This window comes from Pseudophryne corroboree, chromosome 1, assembly GCF_028390025.1.
Source record: "Pseudophryne corroboree isolate aPseCor3 chromosome 1, aPseCor3.hap2, whole genome shotgun sequence".
Classification (NCBI taxonomy): domain Eukaryota; kingdom Metazoa; phylum Chordata; class Amphibia; order Anura; family Myobatrachidae; genus Pseudophryne; species Pseudophryne corroboree.
Window position 1 is genome coordinate 296,488,776 of NC_086444.1, and position 17,938 is coordinate 296,506,713.

The following is a 17,938-nucleotide window of genomic DNA, read 5'->3' on the forward strand; positions in this document are numbered from 1 at the left end:
ATTGCTCTCCTGCTTCTTGTGCCGCCCTGTCTGTTTACGTGGGCGACTGCCGTGATGTTGTCCGACTGGATCAACACCGGCTGACCCTGAAGCAGGGGTTTTGCCAGGCTTAGAGCATTGTAAATCGCTCTTAGCTCCAGTATGTTTATGTGGAGAGACATCTCCAGGCTTGACCATACTCCCTGGAAGTTTCTTCCCTGTGTGACCGCTCCCCAGCCTCTCAGACTGGCATCCGTGGTCACCAGGACCCAGTCCTGTATGCCGAATCTGCGGCCCTCTAACAGATGAGCACTCTGCAACCACCACAGAAGAGACACCCTTGTCCGTGGCGATAAGGTTATCCGCTGATGCATCTGCAGATGCGATCCGGACCATTTGTCCAGCAGATCCCACTGAAAAGTTCGTGCGTGGAATCTGCCGAATGGAATCGCTTCGTAAGAAGCCACCATCTTTCCCAGGATTCTTGTGCATTGATGCACAGACACTTTTCCTGGTTTTAGGAGGTTCCTGACAAGTTCGGATAACTCCCTGGCTTTCTCCTCCGGAAGAAACACCTTTTTCTGAACCGTGTCCAGAATCATTCCCAGGAACAGCAGACGTGTCGTCGGGTTCAATTGAGATTTTGGAAAATTCAGAATCCACCCGTGCTGTTGCAGCACTACTTGGGTTAGTGCTACTACGTCTTCCAGCTGTTCTCTGGACCTTGCCCTTATCAGGAGATCGTCCAAGTAAGGGATAATTAATACGCCTTTTCTTCGCAGAAGAAACATCATCTCGGCCATTACCTTGGTAAAGACCCGAGGTGCCGTGGACAATCCAAACGGCAGCGTCTGAAACTGATAATGACAGTTTTGCACCACGAACCTGAGGTACCCTTGGTGTGAAGGGCAAATTGGGACATGTAGGTAAGCATCCTTGATGTCCAGGGACACCATAAAGTCCCCTTCTTCCAGATTCGCTATCACTGCTCTGAGTGACTCCATCTTGAACTTGAATTTTTGTATGTACAGGTTCAAAGATTTCAGATTTAGAATAGGTCTTACCGAGCCGTCCGGCTTCGGTACCACAAATAGCGTGGAGTAATACCCCTTTCCCTGTTGTAGGAGGGGTACCTTGACTATCACCTGCTGAGAAAACAGCTTGTGAATGGCTTCCAATACCGTCGCCCTGTCTGAGGGAGACGTTGGCAAAGCAGACTTTAGGAACCGGCGAGGGGGAGACTTCTCGAATTCCAACCTGTAACCCTGAGATACTACCTGCAGGATCCAGGGGTCCACCTGTGAGCAAGCCCACTGCGCGCTGAAATTCTTGAGTCGACCCCCCACCGCTCCTGAGTCTGCTTGTAAAGCCCCAGCGTCATGCTGAGGGCTTTGCAGAACCCGGGGAGGGCTTCTGTTCTTGGGAAGGAGCTGCTTGCTGCCCTCTCTTACCCTTTCCTCTGCCTCGGGGCAGATATGACTGTCCTTTTGCCCGCTTGTTCTTATAGGACCGAAAGGACTGCGGCTGAAAAGACGGTGTCTTTTTCTGTTGGGAGGGGGTCTGAGGTAAAAAGGTGGATTTCCCGGCAGTAGCCGTGGCCACCAGATCCGATAGACCCACGCCAAATAATTCCTCCCCTTTATACGGCAATACTTCCATATGCCGTTTGGAATCCGCATCACCTGACCACTGTCGCGTCCATAAACTTCTTCTGGCAGATATGGACATCGCACTTACTCTCGATGCCAGAGTGCAAATATCCCTCTGAGCATCTCGCATATAAAGAAAAGCATCCTTTAATTGCTCTAAAGTCAATAAAATACTGTCCCTATCCAGGGTATCAATATTTTCAGTCAGGGAATCCGACCAGACCACCCCAGCACTGCACATCCAGGCTGAAGCGATGGCTGGTCGCAGTATAACACCAGTATGTGTGTATATACTTTTTAGGGTCGTTTCCAGCCTCCTATCAGCTGGATCCTTGAGGGCGGCCGTATCAGGAGACGGTAACGCCACTTGTTTTGATAAGCGTGTGAGCGCCTTATCCACCCTAGGGGGTGTTTCCCAGCGCGCCCTAACCTCTGGCGGGAAAGGGTATAATGCCAATAACTTTTTTGAAATTAGCACTTTTCTATCTGGGTTAACCCACGCTTCATCACATACATCATTCAATTCCTCTGATTCAGGAAAAACTACAGGTAGTTTTTTCACACCCCACATAATACCCCTTTTTGTGGTACTTGCAGTATCAGAGATATGTAAAGCCTCCTTCATTGCCGTGATCATATAACGTGTGGCCCTACTGGAAAATACGTTTGTTTCTTCACCGTCGACACTAGATTCAGTGTCCGTGTCTGGGTCTGTGTCGACCGACTGAGGTAAAGGGCGTTTTACAGCCCCTGACGGTGTCTGAGACGCCTGGGCAGGTACTAACTGGTCTGCCGGCCGTCTCATGTCGTCAACTGATTTTTGTAATGTGCTGACATTATCACGTAATTCCATAAACAAAGCCATCCATTCCGGTGTCGACTCCCTGGGGGGCGACATCACCATTACCGGCAATTGCTCTGCCTCCACACCAACATCGTCCTCATACATGTCGACACACACGTACCGACACACAGCAGACACACAGGGAATGCTCTATTGAAGACAGGACCCCACTAGCCCTTTGGGGAGACAGAGGGAGAGTTTGCCAGCACACACCCAAGCGCTATAATATATATGGGAACAACCCTATATAAGTGTTGTATCCTTATAGCAGCTTAAATATAATAATATCGCCAAAAAAAGTGCCCCCCCCTCTCTGTTTTACCCTGTTTCTGTAGTGCAGTGCAGGGGAGAGTCCTGGGAGCCTTCCTCACAGCGGAGCTGAGCAGGAAAATGGCGCTGTGTGCTGAGGAGAATAAGCCCCGCCCCCTATTTCGGCGGGCTCTTCTCCCGGAGTTTGTGAGATCTGGCAGGGGTTAAATACATCCATATAGCCTCAAGGGCTATATGTGATGTATTTTTAGCCATAAGAAAGGTATTATACATTGCTGCCCAGGGCGCCCCCCTCAGCGCCCTGCACCCTCAGTGACTGCTGTGTGAAGTGTGCTGACAACAATGGCGCACAGCTGCAGTGCTGTGCGCTACCTCATGAAGACTGAAAAGTCTTCTGCCGCCTGTTTCTGGACCTCTTCAATCTTCGGCATCTGCAAGGGGGGTCGGCGGCGCGGCTCCGGGACCGGACTCCATGGCTGGGCCTGTGTTCGATCCCTCTGGAGCTAATGGTGTCCAGTAGCCTAAGAAGCCAATCCATCCTGCACGCAGGTGAGTTCACTTCTCTCCCCTAAGTCCCTCGATGCAGTGAGCCTGTTGCCAGCAGGACTCACTGAAAATAAAAAACCTAAAAACTTTTTCTAAGCAGCTCTTTAGGAGAGCCACCTAGATTGCACCCTGCTCGGACGGGCACAAAAACCTAACTGAGGCTTGGAGGAGGGTCATAGGGGGAGGAGCCAGTGCACACCACCTGATCCTAAAGCTTTATTTTTGTGCCCTGTCTCCTGCGGAGCCGCTAATCCCCATGGTCCTGACGGAGTCCCCAGCATCCACTAGGACGTCAGAGAAATATATATATATATATATATATTGTCTAAGACTCTCAGACCCTTCCACATGCCCCTATACGCCATAAGATCTGAACATGAACCTTACATTTTATATGTCACCAACCCTTATATGCTGTAAGACCCCTTCACATGCCCTGAATGTGTCATCACACTATTCCGCATGCTCTTTATATGCCATCAGGCTTTTCTACATTCCCCTGATATGCCACCAGAATCCTCTACATGCACCATACAGTATATGCCATCAGACCATTCCACAAGCCCTTTACATGCCATTACACTACTCCACAAGCTCCTTATATACCTTATATGCCATCTCAACATGCCCCTTACATGCCATAAGAATCTTCTACATAGACTTTATATTGCCACCAGACCCCTCCTCATGCCCCTTATATGCCATCAGATGCCCTGTGTATTTCATCAGACACTTCCACATGCCCCTTTTATGCCATCAGACTCCTCATATATGCCATAAGACCCCAATAGGAACCTTACATTTTATGTCACCAACCTCTTTATACTGTCAGACCCCTCCACATACCTCTAAAAAGACATCAGTGCCCTCCACATGCACTTTACATGTAGTCACACTACTCCACAGGCCCCTTATATGCCATCAGAACCTCTACATGCCCCATATATGCCATCAGACCACTCCACATGCCCTTTACATGCCATAACACTACTCCACATGCCCTGCATATGCTATCAGACCCCTTAGAATGCACTTTACACCCCTCCACATGCCCCTTACATGCCATCAGAAAATTCTACATGGCCCTTATATGCCATCAGATCCCTCCATATGCCCCTTCTATACAATCAGACCTCTCCACATGCCCCTAATATGCAATCAGACTCCTCCACATGTTCCTTAGATGCCATCATACCTTTGTAAATGCCCCTTATATGCCATCACAATCCTCCACATGCCGTAATATGCAATCAGACTCCTTCACATATTCTTTAGATGCCATCATACTCCTCTGCATGCCGCTTATATGCCATCACACTCCTCCACATGCCCATAATATGACATCAGATCCATCCAGATGTCCCTTATAAGCCATCAGACCCCTGCAGATGCATTTATATATATATACCCTTTAGAATTCCCAATCATTTACCTTTGAGACTGGAGACCATGCATAGAGGTGAGACACACTTTCCTCCTCTGGCCCTCACTAGAGTGCACTGACTGTGAGTAGAGTTGGCCATTGATCATTGATGGTTTGCAACCATCAATGGTTCACTGACAATGCTCAATTATTATTATTTTTTTACATTGATAGGTAGGTCCAGTAATGGATATACCTGTAGGTGGTGGAGGTTTGATGGCAGAAGTTTGTGCATTTGTGGATGCAGTGTATGCATGTGTGGCTACAAACCATTGATGGTTCAAACATGGTTTTGCTATGATGGTTAGAGACCATTGATGGCAGATTCCATTCACAGAGTCTGGCAAATTTGGCAGGAGTTGCCAACACTTGCACAAGGCCATGATCCTGATCTACCATAGCTGTGCTTCTGATCATAACATGCGTGTTCTCTCCCTGTAACACTCCTGTTATGTGCTAAGACCTCCCACTTTGCTGAGAATCAGGGCTGATTAAAAATATGGTAATTCCCACCCTTAAGTTTCTCTCCAAACATTGTTAAGAACACAGTGAAGTTGATTGGTCCTGGAGCTTCTTTTAGCATTTCTTCCAATTCTTCATTTTTCACATTCAGACGACCTATTAATAGAAGAATGTGTACAATATACAATTATATTTAAGCATTCTTAGGAACTGAAAGCAGTGGTATGAATTTGCATATAAAATTAAACATGGGCTATTTTTATTCATTCTTAAGTTAGATGACAGCTGAACAATCTTCAGCGATAATAATGGCCTGTAAAGCCTACATGATTATGTGGATAATGTTACAGTTTCATGTATGACTATGTGAGTATAACATGTGCATTATTACACTAATGTATGCACCGAATGCCCATGATGTGATAATAGGGGATTGCATTCTACTTTCATCTCTACATGCCTACTAATAATACATCACAAGCATCTTGACTTTTCCTCAGGCATTTAGGGATTCAACAGTCCTAATCTATCATGCTTTCAAGTTAGATGTGAAACATGTCAGCCTCTTTAATCGATTTATGCAGTCATGTGAAATATTTGCTACATGCATAATTAATGAATTGTATTATTAGTAGCAGGATACTGCAGTTACTGTATGCATATGATGCATATCATATGGCAAGGGAAGAAACCATTTACACATTTTCTAAACAATCTACAGTATAAAGTGCAGGTAGTGCAAACGTTTTACTCTCTCCTTAGTGTTATTTAGCTAGTATATTATTGAATATCCTAAAGTGGAAGCAAAAGCTGGAAGCATGGCCTTACTTATCCCTACTTTATTATATTTAATCCATTGACATGACTGTAAAATAAAGTGAACCACACATAAAACACAAATAGTTTATTTGCTTAATAAATATATATTCAGACTTGGGGGTTTATCTACTACACGCCTCTATTATACACATTGCACATAATCTGAACACACCAGGAAGCAGTGACATTTGCAAACAGCAGCTTATAAAATAAGCCCTCTGGTGTTTCTAAAGCAGGCGAAAGTATGAACTATAGTATCTTGTAAACTTGCTTAATAAACTGATAGTACCTAGAGCGGCAAAGGTGTCTCTGAGGTCTTCTTTGTCAATGAAACCATCTCGATTCTGATCCATAATAGTGAATGCCTTAATCAAACAAAAATAAAAAAAACAATGTTAGTACACAGTACACTATGTATATTTGGCATCATTTTCTCCTTTGATTAATGTGCCTTTATGTTTAGCTTATCCTTGCTAAAAGGGAGCTAGCACACAATTTAAATATACAGAAGACTTAAATGTACCCCACATACAGCTGTAGTAATCTAATATAATTATTATTAATAATAATAATAATAATTGTATTTATATAGCGCTTTTTCTCCAATCGGACACAAGGAACTATTGCACTTTTGAATGACAAAGATCATATGAATGAAATCTGGACCAACCAAATCACCCAGAAAAGTTTGTATATTTGATTGACCAGTCATTATTACATTATTAGACTTCTGTGTGTATTGTGGTTTGGTAAATCAAGTCCAACGATCGTATTACTGTGTACGCGCTTTCGAATCAAACAGAAAATTTTTAAAAAAGTCTTTGACTATTTTCCAACAATAGTTTAATATTGTTGTGTGTGTGTTTTTTTTTTTTTTTTAAATATAAACTGTTTTTATTGGGTTATCAGCAGTGATATAACATGTGAATATGCGATTCAGGAGCTATTTTACTGTATTTTAGGTAATGTACAGGGTATCTAGAATTAAAGTTCACCTATTCCAAGCAGTCTACCGCAAAAACTACGTACCAGAATGTCACCAAATTTTGATGCCACAGGAAGGAAACTCAAGGCAAAAAAGCATAGTTAAAAAAATCACCACTAGGAGGCATTTTTCCCATTTGTAAGTTATCAGATATGCAAATTTCCGTTAGCATGTCACTCCTCTTATCACTATTCACAGTAAACAACACCCGCACAACCTTTTTTATCCTCATTTTGTATTTTATTCAAAATGACGTTAAAGTTATGAGAATGTGCATTCTTGGTCAGTCATTGAAAGAAGTAAAGTGTTTTTGATTTTATTTCCTTCCCATGGCCTCACTAAGAGGTACTGAAAATTTAGCGACATTCCGATATGTAGTTTTTGCTGTAGACTGCTTGGAACAGGTGAACTTTAATTACAAACATCCTGTATTCTCTTTTGCAACATATAGGGATATAGGATTAGGATATTTTGGTTTAATTTACAATATACAGTATTCTGTCCATTTATACTTATTCCATGCCAACAGTACAAATGAACATATCACTGCCTGTCTGGCCATCATAACCGGTCTCTACTGTCCGAGCAGCTATGAAATCATCACAATGATGGGTAGAGGCTCAATGAGATTTGCTGTTAATACGCCAAGGGAGTCTATTCCTTACAGTAACTCATCTCCAGTATTAGTTTTGTTTTTGGTATATTTATCTGATGTTTGCCAGCCAATATCGAATACTTAACAAAACAACACTGGGATGCCGAAATGTGCGGCTCAGCAGGTGGTAGTAGCGGAAAGAGCAAATTAATAACATACAACCTAAATTAACATTGAAAATATTGGCAGATACTGTCGAAATTACATGGAATCATTCTATTGAGGCCAATACAAAATAATAGTTCATTCTCCATATAATTCACAACACAACACTAAATTTCTAACCCAGTGTCACTCACCTCCTTAAACTCCTGAATCTGGGTTTGCTCAAACATTGAGAAGACATTGGAGTTGGCCCCATCTGATCGCTTCTTTGCTTTCTTTGGAGACTTGGAAGGAGGAAGGTTGATAGTTATAAAACTGTGTAAGTTGACAGATAAAACTCTATGGGGGAATAAAACTCCTTGCAGTAGCCATGAAGTGTCGCTGGAACATTCAGGCAAAGACAATTTGGGGTCAGTATCTTTACTAATTCCTCCTCACACCCAAGTCAGGGAAGATTGCCTACTGTAATAAATGGTCTGGTGGCACATTTTGTGGAATTGAAATCCCATGATTGATGCATTTCCAAATTAATGCATCCTCAATACCTTTAGGACGATATTGACATATACATATAAATACACAAGAATGGCAGCAGTATTTAATGTAATTGAATGAAATTATATACCAGGTTATGACAAGTTTTTCTTATTTGCATAATCTTTACTATCTTGTCTAATTAAGCAATCATTTATTTTTTTTAGTTTAATTTAAAATGTATTTTATTGTATGAGAATGTCAATGATGCATACATAAACAATCACAACAGATTGTACAGAAAAGAAATGATTGGTGTAATAGAGACAGTGATTTATTGGGAGCAATGTGCCATAATTAGTGAAGAGTAGATACTCCAAAAGTATATTATTGGTGTTGTGACCAGATTATAATTTTGGGATTGTGACTACATTATTAATTCTGGTGAGATCCAAATGATTCAGAATTGTGGCTGAATAGGGCTGTGTTTGAAGACCAAGATGAATTCCAGTAAGTTTGTATCATTTACAAGAAAACTACAGTATAGTTCACGACTAACTCTAATTGTATATATACAGTGTATTTTAGGAGCTCTGATAAAGATTCTTGTGACTCATCCAAGCTGATAACATTTATTGACATGCTGGTTGGGGAAATCACAGTGCAAAACTGCTAATGAAAGGTTCCTCAATGAAACTGCAACTTTTCACATACCAATCTACTTATTATTATTCTTTTATTTATACAGTGCCACAAGTGTTCCTTAGAACCAGGGCTATTTTTTGGCCAGAACGCTCTGGAACGCCGTTCCTGAAGGTGTTCTGAAAAATTACGTCACCTCGAACGGCATTCCGAAATGTCCTGGCCGCCACGCCAGTAAAGTTTGGAAGGGTGGGTGCGGGCTGTGAGTAAGCATGCCACAAGCCCCTGCAGCCCCCGCAGTGGATTGAGATGCGCCAGGGGCTGCGGAGGCACTTCCGTCTATAGAGGTGTAAAAAAAAAACACCAAAAAGTGGCCACCACTGAGGAGGAGACAGACGCTAGATGTCACATTTGACCTCTAGCGTCTGTCTCCTGAGCATTTTAAGAGTTTATTTTACACTACTACGGATGGAAGTGCTTTAGTAGCCCTCGGCACATCTCAATCTACTGTGGGGGCGGCGGGATCTAGTGGTTTGTTTACTCACAGTCCGCACCCATCCTCACCTGTGGCAATGAGCAGGAGACCCCTGGCAACACGCATGAAGCCCCTGGCAACACGCATGAAACCCCTGGCAACGTGCAGGAGACCCCTGGCAGCGCACAGGAGACCCCCTGACAACACGCATGAAACCCATAATAACGCACAGGAGACCCTTGGAAATGCACATGAAACCCCTGGCAATGATCATGAGACCCCTGGCAACAAGCATTGAACCCAGAACGTGAAACCCCTGACAACGTGTATGAAACCCTTGGCAACGAGCATGAGACCCCTGACAACTAGCAGGTAATTTAAAAGTAATTAGAAGCCTTACTCTGTGGCATAATTTGTAAGGGGCATTATTGTGTGTGTGGGGCATAAAATGGTGTCAGGGCCATAACTGTGTGTGGCATAATATGTAATGGGCGTTATGGTGTGTGGCATAACGCATAATGGGTGTTATGGTGTGTAGCATAATGTGTAACAGACATTACATGTGTGGCTTAATGTGTAATGGGCATTACAGTGTGTGGCATAATGCGTAATGGGCATTACGGTGTGTGGCATAATGCGTAATGAGCATGACGGTGTGTGGCATATTGCGTAATGGGAATTACGGTGTGTGGCATAATGTGTAATGAGCATTACGGTGTGGCATAATCTGTAATGGGCATTATGGTGTGTGGGGTAGGGTGCGCTTATGATTGCAATTTTTTCCCCCCAAGGTCTCTTATTCTAAGACCTATGTATGCCTACATGGAAAGAAATAAAGGGTTAAAGCCTTCAGTGTGCATGTAATATGGTCCTTTTAATATGGGACTACAGTTGCCAGTGGACCCTTAATGTTCGGACATGCTAGGACTGGTTACGGTCATGGCAGGGGGACCCCACACTGTGTGTCCTCCTGTTATAGCATCAGCTTCTGCAGTTAGTTCAGCTGGTGCTTATTATTGAAAAATATGGGCCACACCACAGTTTTTTCCACTTATTTTGTAGTACCAGCTCAGGCTGAGGGGGCTGTTCATTGATTTGGGAGGGGGACCTCACACATAATTTATTTTTTTAATTAACCCTTTTTTCCCCATGTATTTTTATTAAAGCAATGTATACATCAATGGACAATGAACATGGTACAATGGAATATGTGCAAATTCACTGTTAAGAAGGCCTAGTATGAAAGAATGCAAAAGACTGCAAAGAGGAAAGAAAACGGGAGGTGGTAGGCCTACACAGGTGACAAGACAAGTATGTGTAAAAGTTACAGTTACATCAGATTTGAAGTTAATAAAGTAAGATTAATGCCCATTCAGGGGTTAATGACATATAATTAAACAAATGTTCTTGGGAGTAAATTAGCACGTGTAGCCAAAGTCTACAAATTAGTGGACAGGACCATAAACAATAGAATAGATCGGCCTGGGACTGGCCACATTTAAAAGAGGAGTGCGTTGTAAAGACCAATCATGAATCTCCTATGTGGAGACAGGTAGGATCTACTGTATGTAATGTATTTAGAAACATCTCTAAATACATGGTAGAGGAAAGCATATGACTTGACCTAGTATGACCCTTTCAAAAATCAGCTACCTGAAGGCCCGGAAACTGTGAAATCCACAACTAAGGCCCCCCTTGGGAAACAGAATATTCTATAAGAAGTTGTAATTGTATATAGGCACATAAATGGCCCTTCTACTGTCTGGTGATTGCTGAAGAAATGTGTCTACAGGATTCAACCCGTCAGCTTGGGAAAAGTGGTGGATAGTCAAACTGCCATTATGTTGAGTCAAGAGATAAGCCACAGGATTTGCAGCCAATACAGGGAACTTATCAGTTGCCTCCTAGAACATGTGAAGCCATTGAGTTGATGTGCTGACCACAGAGCCAGCATTAATTACTCTGCCAGAACTCCAGATATAAAATGGTGCCTAGCCTGGCCACCCAGAAAATTAGGGTTAGCCATGAAATGGAGATAAAGAGATGTATATGCATTTAGATTGTGTTTGTGGTGCAGTGTGTGCCACAATTTTTACGGAGGTCAGAGTAACCTCACAGGAGTTGGGGCTTCCAGATCATGAAGGTATACAAACATTATTAGATCTTCCTCATCCAAAAATCCCCTCTCCAGGGATTTGTTGGAATAGACTTCTAAAAGAGTCACTTGTGAGTACCACTGTACATTAGGGAAATTAGTGCCACCATTTGATTTGGGTTGTTGTAATTTCACTAAGTCAATACGTGGCCTTTTCCCTTGCCAGATGAAATGCTGAAAGAGAAAGTTGAGTATGCGTGACATCTCTTTGAGGTAATGGCAACGGTAAGAACTGTATCAGGTTGATGAGGTTCGCCCTGCCAATGTATGAAATGGGCGTGGAATTTCCAGCTCTCCAGCTCAACAGGGATCCCGTGTAACTGATGGGTAAAATTAAGGTTATAAAGAAGACTTGAGCTTTGTGGGATTTTAACCCCCAGATAAGTAAAGTGATCTGTTCGCCAGTGTAGCAAGGCAGCATCCACTCCATATGGGCAGTTGTTGTCAGGATCCAAACGAACTGCAGTAGATTTGGCACAAATGACAGTGAAACCAGACACTTCCCCAAATGAATGCAATGTATTGATTAAGTGAACTAAAGAGTCAGAAGGGCTATAAATGTATAAGAAGATATCATCCGCAAAGGCGGTTAACTTTATTTCTTTGGAACCAATGGTGATTCCCCTAATGTGGGTGTCATTTGCAGTAAACAGAGAAGGGGATCAACAGCTATGTTGAATAGGAGTGAGAAGAGGGGACATCTGTGGCGGGTGCCACGAGACACAATTAGAGGATCACTGCAGTGTCCATTAAGTAAAAAGAGGTGTCCGGGAACATGTACAAATGGGTGGTCTTCCGTTTGCCGGCTGTCGGGGTCCTGGCGCACAGTATACCGACGCCGGAATCCCGACAGCCGGCATACCGATACCTTTTCTCCCTCTTGGGGGTCCACGACCCTCCTGGAGGGAGAATAGATAGCGTGGCGCACGTAGCGCGGCGAGAGCAGCGGCTCATTTGCGCTTGCCACGCTGTCTGTATGCTGATGGTCGGGATTCCGGCGCTGGTATGCTGTGCGCCGGGACCCCGACTGCCGGCATATCATACTACACTCGTACAAATATAGCATAAAATCTGTAAAAACAGGATGAAAGTTTCAAAGTGAGAGAATCGAGAACAAATGTTGCCATAGGAAAGTGTCGAACGCTTTGGTGGTATCTAAGCTGATTAAAGTGTTTTGTGTGCAGGCATCTTGAAGCAACCACAGCAGCGATAGCGGCCCTGACTCCCTTGATAGAGTGTCGATTGCACACAAAATCAAGTTGATAAATGGTAAAAACCTGGAGAAGTATAAGGTGGAGCCTGTCAGCCATAATTTTAGCTAGCAATTTAATATCTGTGTTGAGCAGTATAATGGGGCGGTATGATTTGAGCAGTTGGGGATCTTATTGGAGTTTAGGAAGCAAAATGGTATGAGCCGAATTAAAGTGTGGAAGGGAGTAAGGTTGTGGAGAATGTCATTAAATAATTCCACTAGAGTAAGGCAATATGGGGCTTTAATATTTTGTAATATTCATTGGACAAGCCATTATGTCCCCATGTTTTATGTAGCTGAAGTTGGGAGATTACTGCAGTAACATTGTCAAGTGTTGTAGCTTTGCCTAGTGCTTCCGATTGGGATTGAGAAAGGGGAGGCAAGTTTGCTTCCTGTATTCCGTTATCATGCTTAACTAGATCAAAGGGGATGGCAGAGAATAGGTTGGTGTAATAAGACTCAAAGAGTTATAAGATATCGGGGGAAATTGTGATAGGAGCCCGTGTCTGTGGATGTTTAATTGCTGTAATAAACCGGGGAGGTTTCCCTGATTTGGCCATTGTTGCCAATAAGCAACTAGTTTTGTTAACTCAATGAAAGTACTTAAATTTGGAAAATAACAAGTCCTTTTTTAGCCTAAGATAAAAGAAAATCCTTTAAAAGTTGTTTAGCTTGTGTGTAATTATGCAAAGAGTCATCAGACGGGGAAGCAAGATGGGCCTGTAGCGCATGTACTAAGGCATCATGCAAGGATTTGTACTTTGTAGCTGATTTATTTCTATGTCTAGATATACGAAGTCAATAATGTGGCTTCTAAGAACTGATTTGGATGCTCTCCAGAATACCACTGGCCTATCCCACACTCCAAGTTGTTGTCTAGATAGTTTGTCCACGATTAGGGAGAAATTCAATTGCTGTCCTAGAAGGTGAGTGATGTCTTGTAGAAATTCAGAGTTGGCAACATTGGGGGGATAAATGTTTACCAGGGTGTATTGAGCACCCCACACTTCTACATCAAGAATTAGATAGTGTCCTTTAAGGTCAGATACCAAATGAAGAATGCTATAATGGAGATCTTTATGAAACAAAATGGCCACTCCTCTAGCCTTCCTCTGAAAATCAGCAGAAATGCACTGGCCCAACCATAGTGCTCAGAGGACCCGCTGACTGATACCCACTGTGCAGTGTGTCTCCTGAAGAAAGACAGTCTGAGGACAAAACCGTTTCAGATGAGTAACCACTCTTTTTCATTTTGCCGGTGAGTTAAGGCTTCCCACATTCCAAGAGACAAGCTTGAAGTATGTATTAGGAGGAGGGCAACTAAATTAGAGGTCAGTGAGGGAATATCAGCCAATTCCCCTACAAGGGTGTTGAAGAAAGATCAGAGCAAACTCTTCAGTCACCAACCCCTTGTCCCAGTGAGTAGGAGAAAATAGGTTTAGAAAATACTGGCATGAGATAGCATTGTGGAGAAGAGAAGAAATACTGGCATGAGATAGCATAGTGGAGAAGTGAGCAAAACATAATAACACAAACATAAGGAAATACATTACTTCACATTACATTTTTAAAAATGTTTCCAGAACCATTAAGGTGAGAAAGTTTGTGATAGGCACACAAAAATGTTCTTTCATACAGAAACCGATACATTTTTCTATGACCAGCCTGGGTTTGGTAGCTGTATCAGGGCAGTCAGGGCCTATACGATGTGCTCATTCAATATGGTGAAGCAACAAGTCATCACATGCACTGAGGGCCCCAAAGATAGTGAAGAGAAACTCTGGTAACTGGGCATCTCTGATAGTCTTGGGAATCCCAATGAAATGTAGGTTGTTCCTTTTATACCTGGTCTCTAAGTCACCAATCGTGTAAGGCCTGAGAAGTGGCTTGATTGTCAGAGGAGTGTTAAATTGCTTGGACCTGGACTTCAGAGTCGCTGACCCTCTGTTCCAGAGAATTCAATCTGGAAGAGTTGGCATCAATTTTGGTCACTGTCGTATCAAAGAGAGTTCATATACTCTCCAGATTTTTCTCAATCAAGGGCATAATAATTTTAGAAATTTCCTGTGCCATTTCCATAGTGGAGGGATGGGATGGCCAGGCAAGACATTCTCAAATGGGAAATTAGATGAAGGAAGAGAGGGGGATGGGATTTCCCTGCAGTTTTATTAGCTCTGCTCATTTTGGTATTAGCAAAAGCAGGGCTGGTGGTAGGGTGTTCGGTGCCCCCTGCACACTATAAATTTGCCCCATCCCTCCCATACGTAATAAAGGGACAGTGCACAGTAGCACAATCTTATTCACAGTACACTATATGTAGTGCCCCTGATTCATATGGCACTACTAGTAGTGTGTCTTATTCACATTACAACACGCATTAAGCTACACAGTAGTGCCTGTTATACACTTTGTACTATACAGTAGTGCTTCTTATATACAATGCCCACAGTAGTGTCCCTTATACACATAATGTCCACAGTAGTATTGCCCCTCAAACATAATGCCCACAGTAGTAGTGGCCCTTACAAATAACACCCAGAGTAGTAGTGCCACAAATAATGCCCACAGTAGTACTGTCCCTTACACATAATGCCCACAGAAGTGGTGCCCTTACATATAATGCCCACAAAAGTAATGCCACATATAATGTACACAGTAGTAGTGCCCCTCAAACATAATGCCCACAGTAGTGTCCCTTCCAAATAACACCCAGAGTAGTAGTGCCACAAATAATGCCCACAGTAGTACTGCCCCTTACACATAATGCCCACAGAATTAGTGCCCGTACACATAATGCCCACAGAAGTAATGCCACATATAATGCCCACTGTAGGGCCATACATAATGCCCACAGTAGTAGTGCCACCCATAATGCCCACAGTGGTACTGCCCCTTACTCATGATGCCAACAGTAGTAGGGCCACACTTAATGCCCACAGAAGTAGTGGCTCTTACACATAATGTCCACAGTATTAGTGCCACATATAATGCCCACTGTAGTAGTGCTACACATAATGCCCAAAGTAGTACTGCACCTTACACTTAATGCTCACAGTAGTAGGGCCACACATAATACCCACAGTAGAAGTGCCACACATAATACCCACTGTAGTAGTAGTGCCACACATAATGCCCACAGTAGTAGTAATGCCCCTTAAACTAAATGCCCACAATAGTAGTGCTACACATAATGCCCACAATAGTAGTGCCACACATAATGCCCACAGTAGTAGTTGTTCTTACACTTAACATCCACAGTAGTAGTGCCATACATAATGCCCACAGAAGTAGTGGCCCTTACCTTACACATATGTTCACATGTGAGCAGAGAGGGGGGAGTGTGCGGTACTTACATGGAATCAGCTTGAAGCTGCTGGCACTGCTGGCTGTCATAGAGTTTATCAGGTGCAGCGGGGTGGAGAAAGGAGGAGGGAGCCAGAGAACTGCGCTGACACTGAGAGCCATGCTTCCCGCTACTGACGCGGCTGCCTGTCATACAGTGTGACAGGTGCACCGTCAGCAACAGCAGGGTAATAGAGTGGAGAGAGCAGCTGCCTCAGCCTGGCGCCTACCTGCACTGCAAACACTTGCTGAGCGGGTTGCGCCAGCTCTGAGCAGAAGGGTCGGATGATTTACTAGCTGAATGTTTGTGGATGTATTTGTCCATAACATGGTCCTCGGTAGTCGGTACACAATTTAGAGTTTGGGCAATGTAATGTATTGTAGTATACAAAGGGAATGAATACCCACTCTACAGCAGTATGGCTTTGTAACAAAGAAGGGGTAATGAAAGTATGGAGCTACTCAAATGGGCACAGCATTACATTGTTACAGATAAGTAATTCATCTTACAACAGTAACAAAATGAAAAGTACCGCAACAAAGGCAGCAAATTAGTTTAAAATACTGAGACGGCAGACTGGAATTAGTATGAAAAGAAAGTCACAGTTGCAAATGTAACCAGTAGGTGGTAGTGTTGTATTACAGAAGAGAAATCAGGCAGCTCATCCTCACACATATTTAAATGTGACCACTAGGTGGTGGCGTTGTAGTGCATGGAGTGGCGCAAGTAGTGATGGTGCTTAATTGAGGATCTGTGCCTAACTGACCTATAATAGAACAGCTAATGCAAGGAAGAGACAAAACAAAACACGTCCTAGTTGAAATAACTTACAGTAGAAAGTTGGTCACCTGAAAATGTGAAACAAGAGCAGTATGAGCCCCTGTCTAACTGCAAGTATTGTAAGGAACAAGCGATAATTATTCAGATGGCACCTACTCATGAATTCTCATATAATTACAAGTAACAATGAAGTGAATAAACCCACAGCTGGCACTGGGAAATGAACATGAAAATATTAAAGCAGCATGTAATGAGGTTAAACCACATAGCTGTGGTAAGTGAGCAATATGTGAATGACAGTACACTGCAAGCAGGTATAATCTCTCCTCAATGGTAGTGAAGACTATACAGTAAACTCCTGCTAAAGGTTGTTCCAAAAGCCAAATGGCTAGTAGATTCCACGGACCTTCCACAGATGCAATACTTGTATTGTGTGGTATGTAGTGTCCCATAAATCACCAAGTCCCCTCAAATGAACCCTTTATTTCAATTTTAACTAGAGATGTGCGGCGGGCACTTTTCGTGTTTTGGTTTTGGTTCTGGTTCCATGCTCGTGTTTTGTATCTGGCTTGGTTTTGCCAAAACCACCCTTTCGTGTTTTGGTTTTGGATCTGGATGATTTTTGAAAAAACATAAAACAGCTAAAATCACAGAATGTGGGGGTAATTTTGATCCTACGGTATTATTAACCTCAATAACATTCATTTCCAGTCTATTCTGAACACCTCACAATATTGTTTTTAGGCCAAAAGGTTGCACCGAGGTGGCTGTATGACTAAGCTAAGCGACACAAGTGTGCGTCACAAACACCTGGCCCATCTAGGAGTGGCACTGCAGTTGCAGACAGGATGGCACTTAAAAAAATTAGGCCCCAAACAGCACATCATGCAAAGAAGTAAAAGAGGTGCAATGAGGTAGCTGTATGACTAAGCTAAGCGACACAAGTGTGCGACACAAACAACATGGGACGTGCTGCAATTTGCCAAGATGTAATACACGCAAAATATTGGTGGCACAGGAGAGCGTACCCCTAAACCACACACACACACACACCCACACACACACCCACACACACACACA

The 17,938-nt window shown here is 43.1% G+C and overlaps 1 protein-coding gene across 1 annotated transcript in view; it reads right to left on the minus strand.

Moving 5' to 3' along the window:
* The window catches only part of MYL2 (myosin light chain 2), a 37,643-nt gene that overhangs the window by 11,581 nt on the left and 8,124 nt on the right, over nucleotides 1-17,938 (minus strand). The window contains exons 2-4 of the mRNA XM_063964371.1: nucleotides 7,932-8,021; nucleotides 6,282-6,357; nucleotides 5,225-5,329 (exon numbers count right to left, since the gene is read on the minus strand). Of these exons, the coding sequence (XP_063820441.1) occupies nucleotides 5,225-5,329; nucleotides 6,282-6,357; nucleotides 7,932-8,021 (271 nt within the window). The remainder of the gene's footprint in view (nucleotides 1-5,224; nucleotides 5,330-6,281; nucleotides 6,358-7,931; nucleotides 8,022-17,938) is intronic.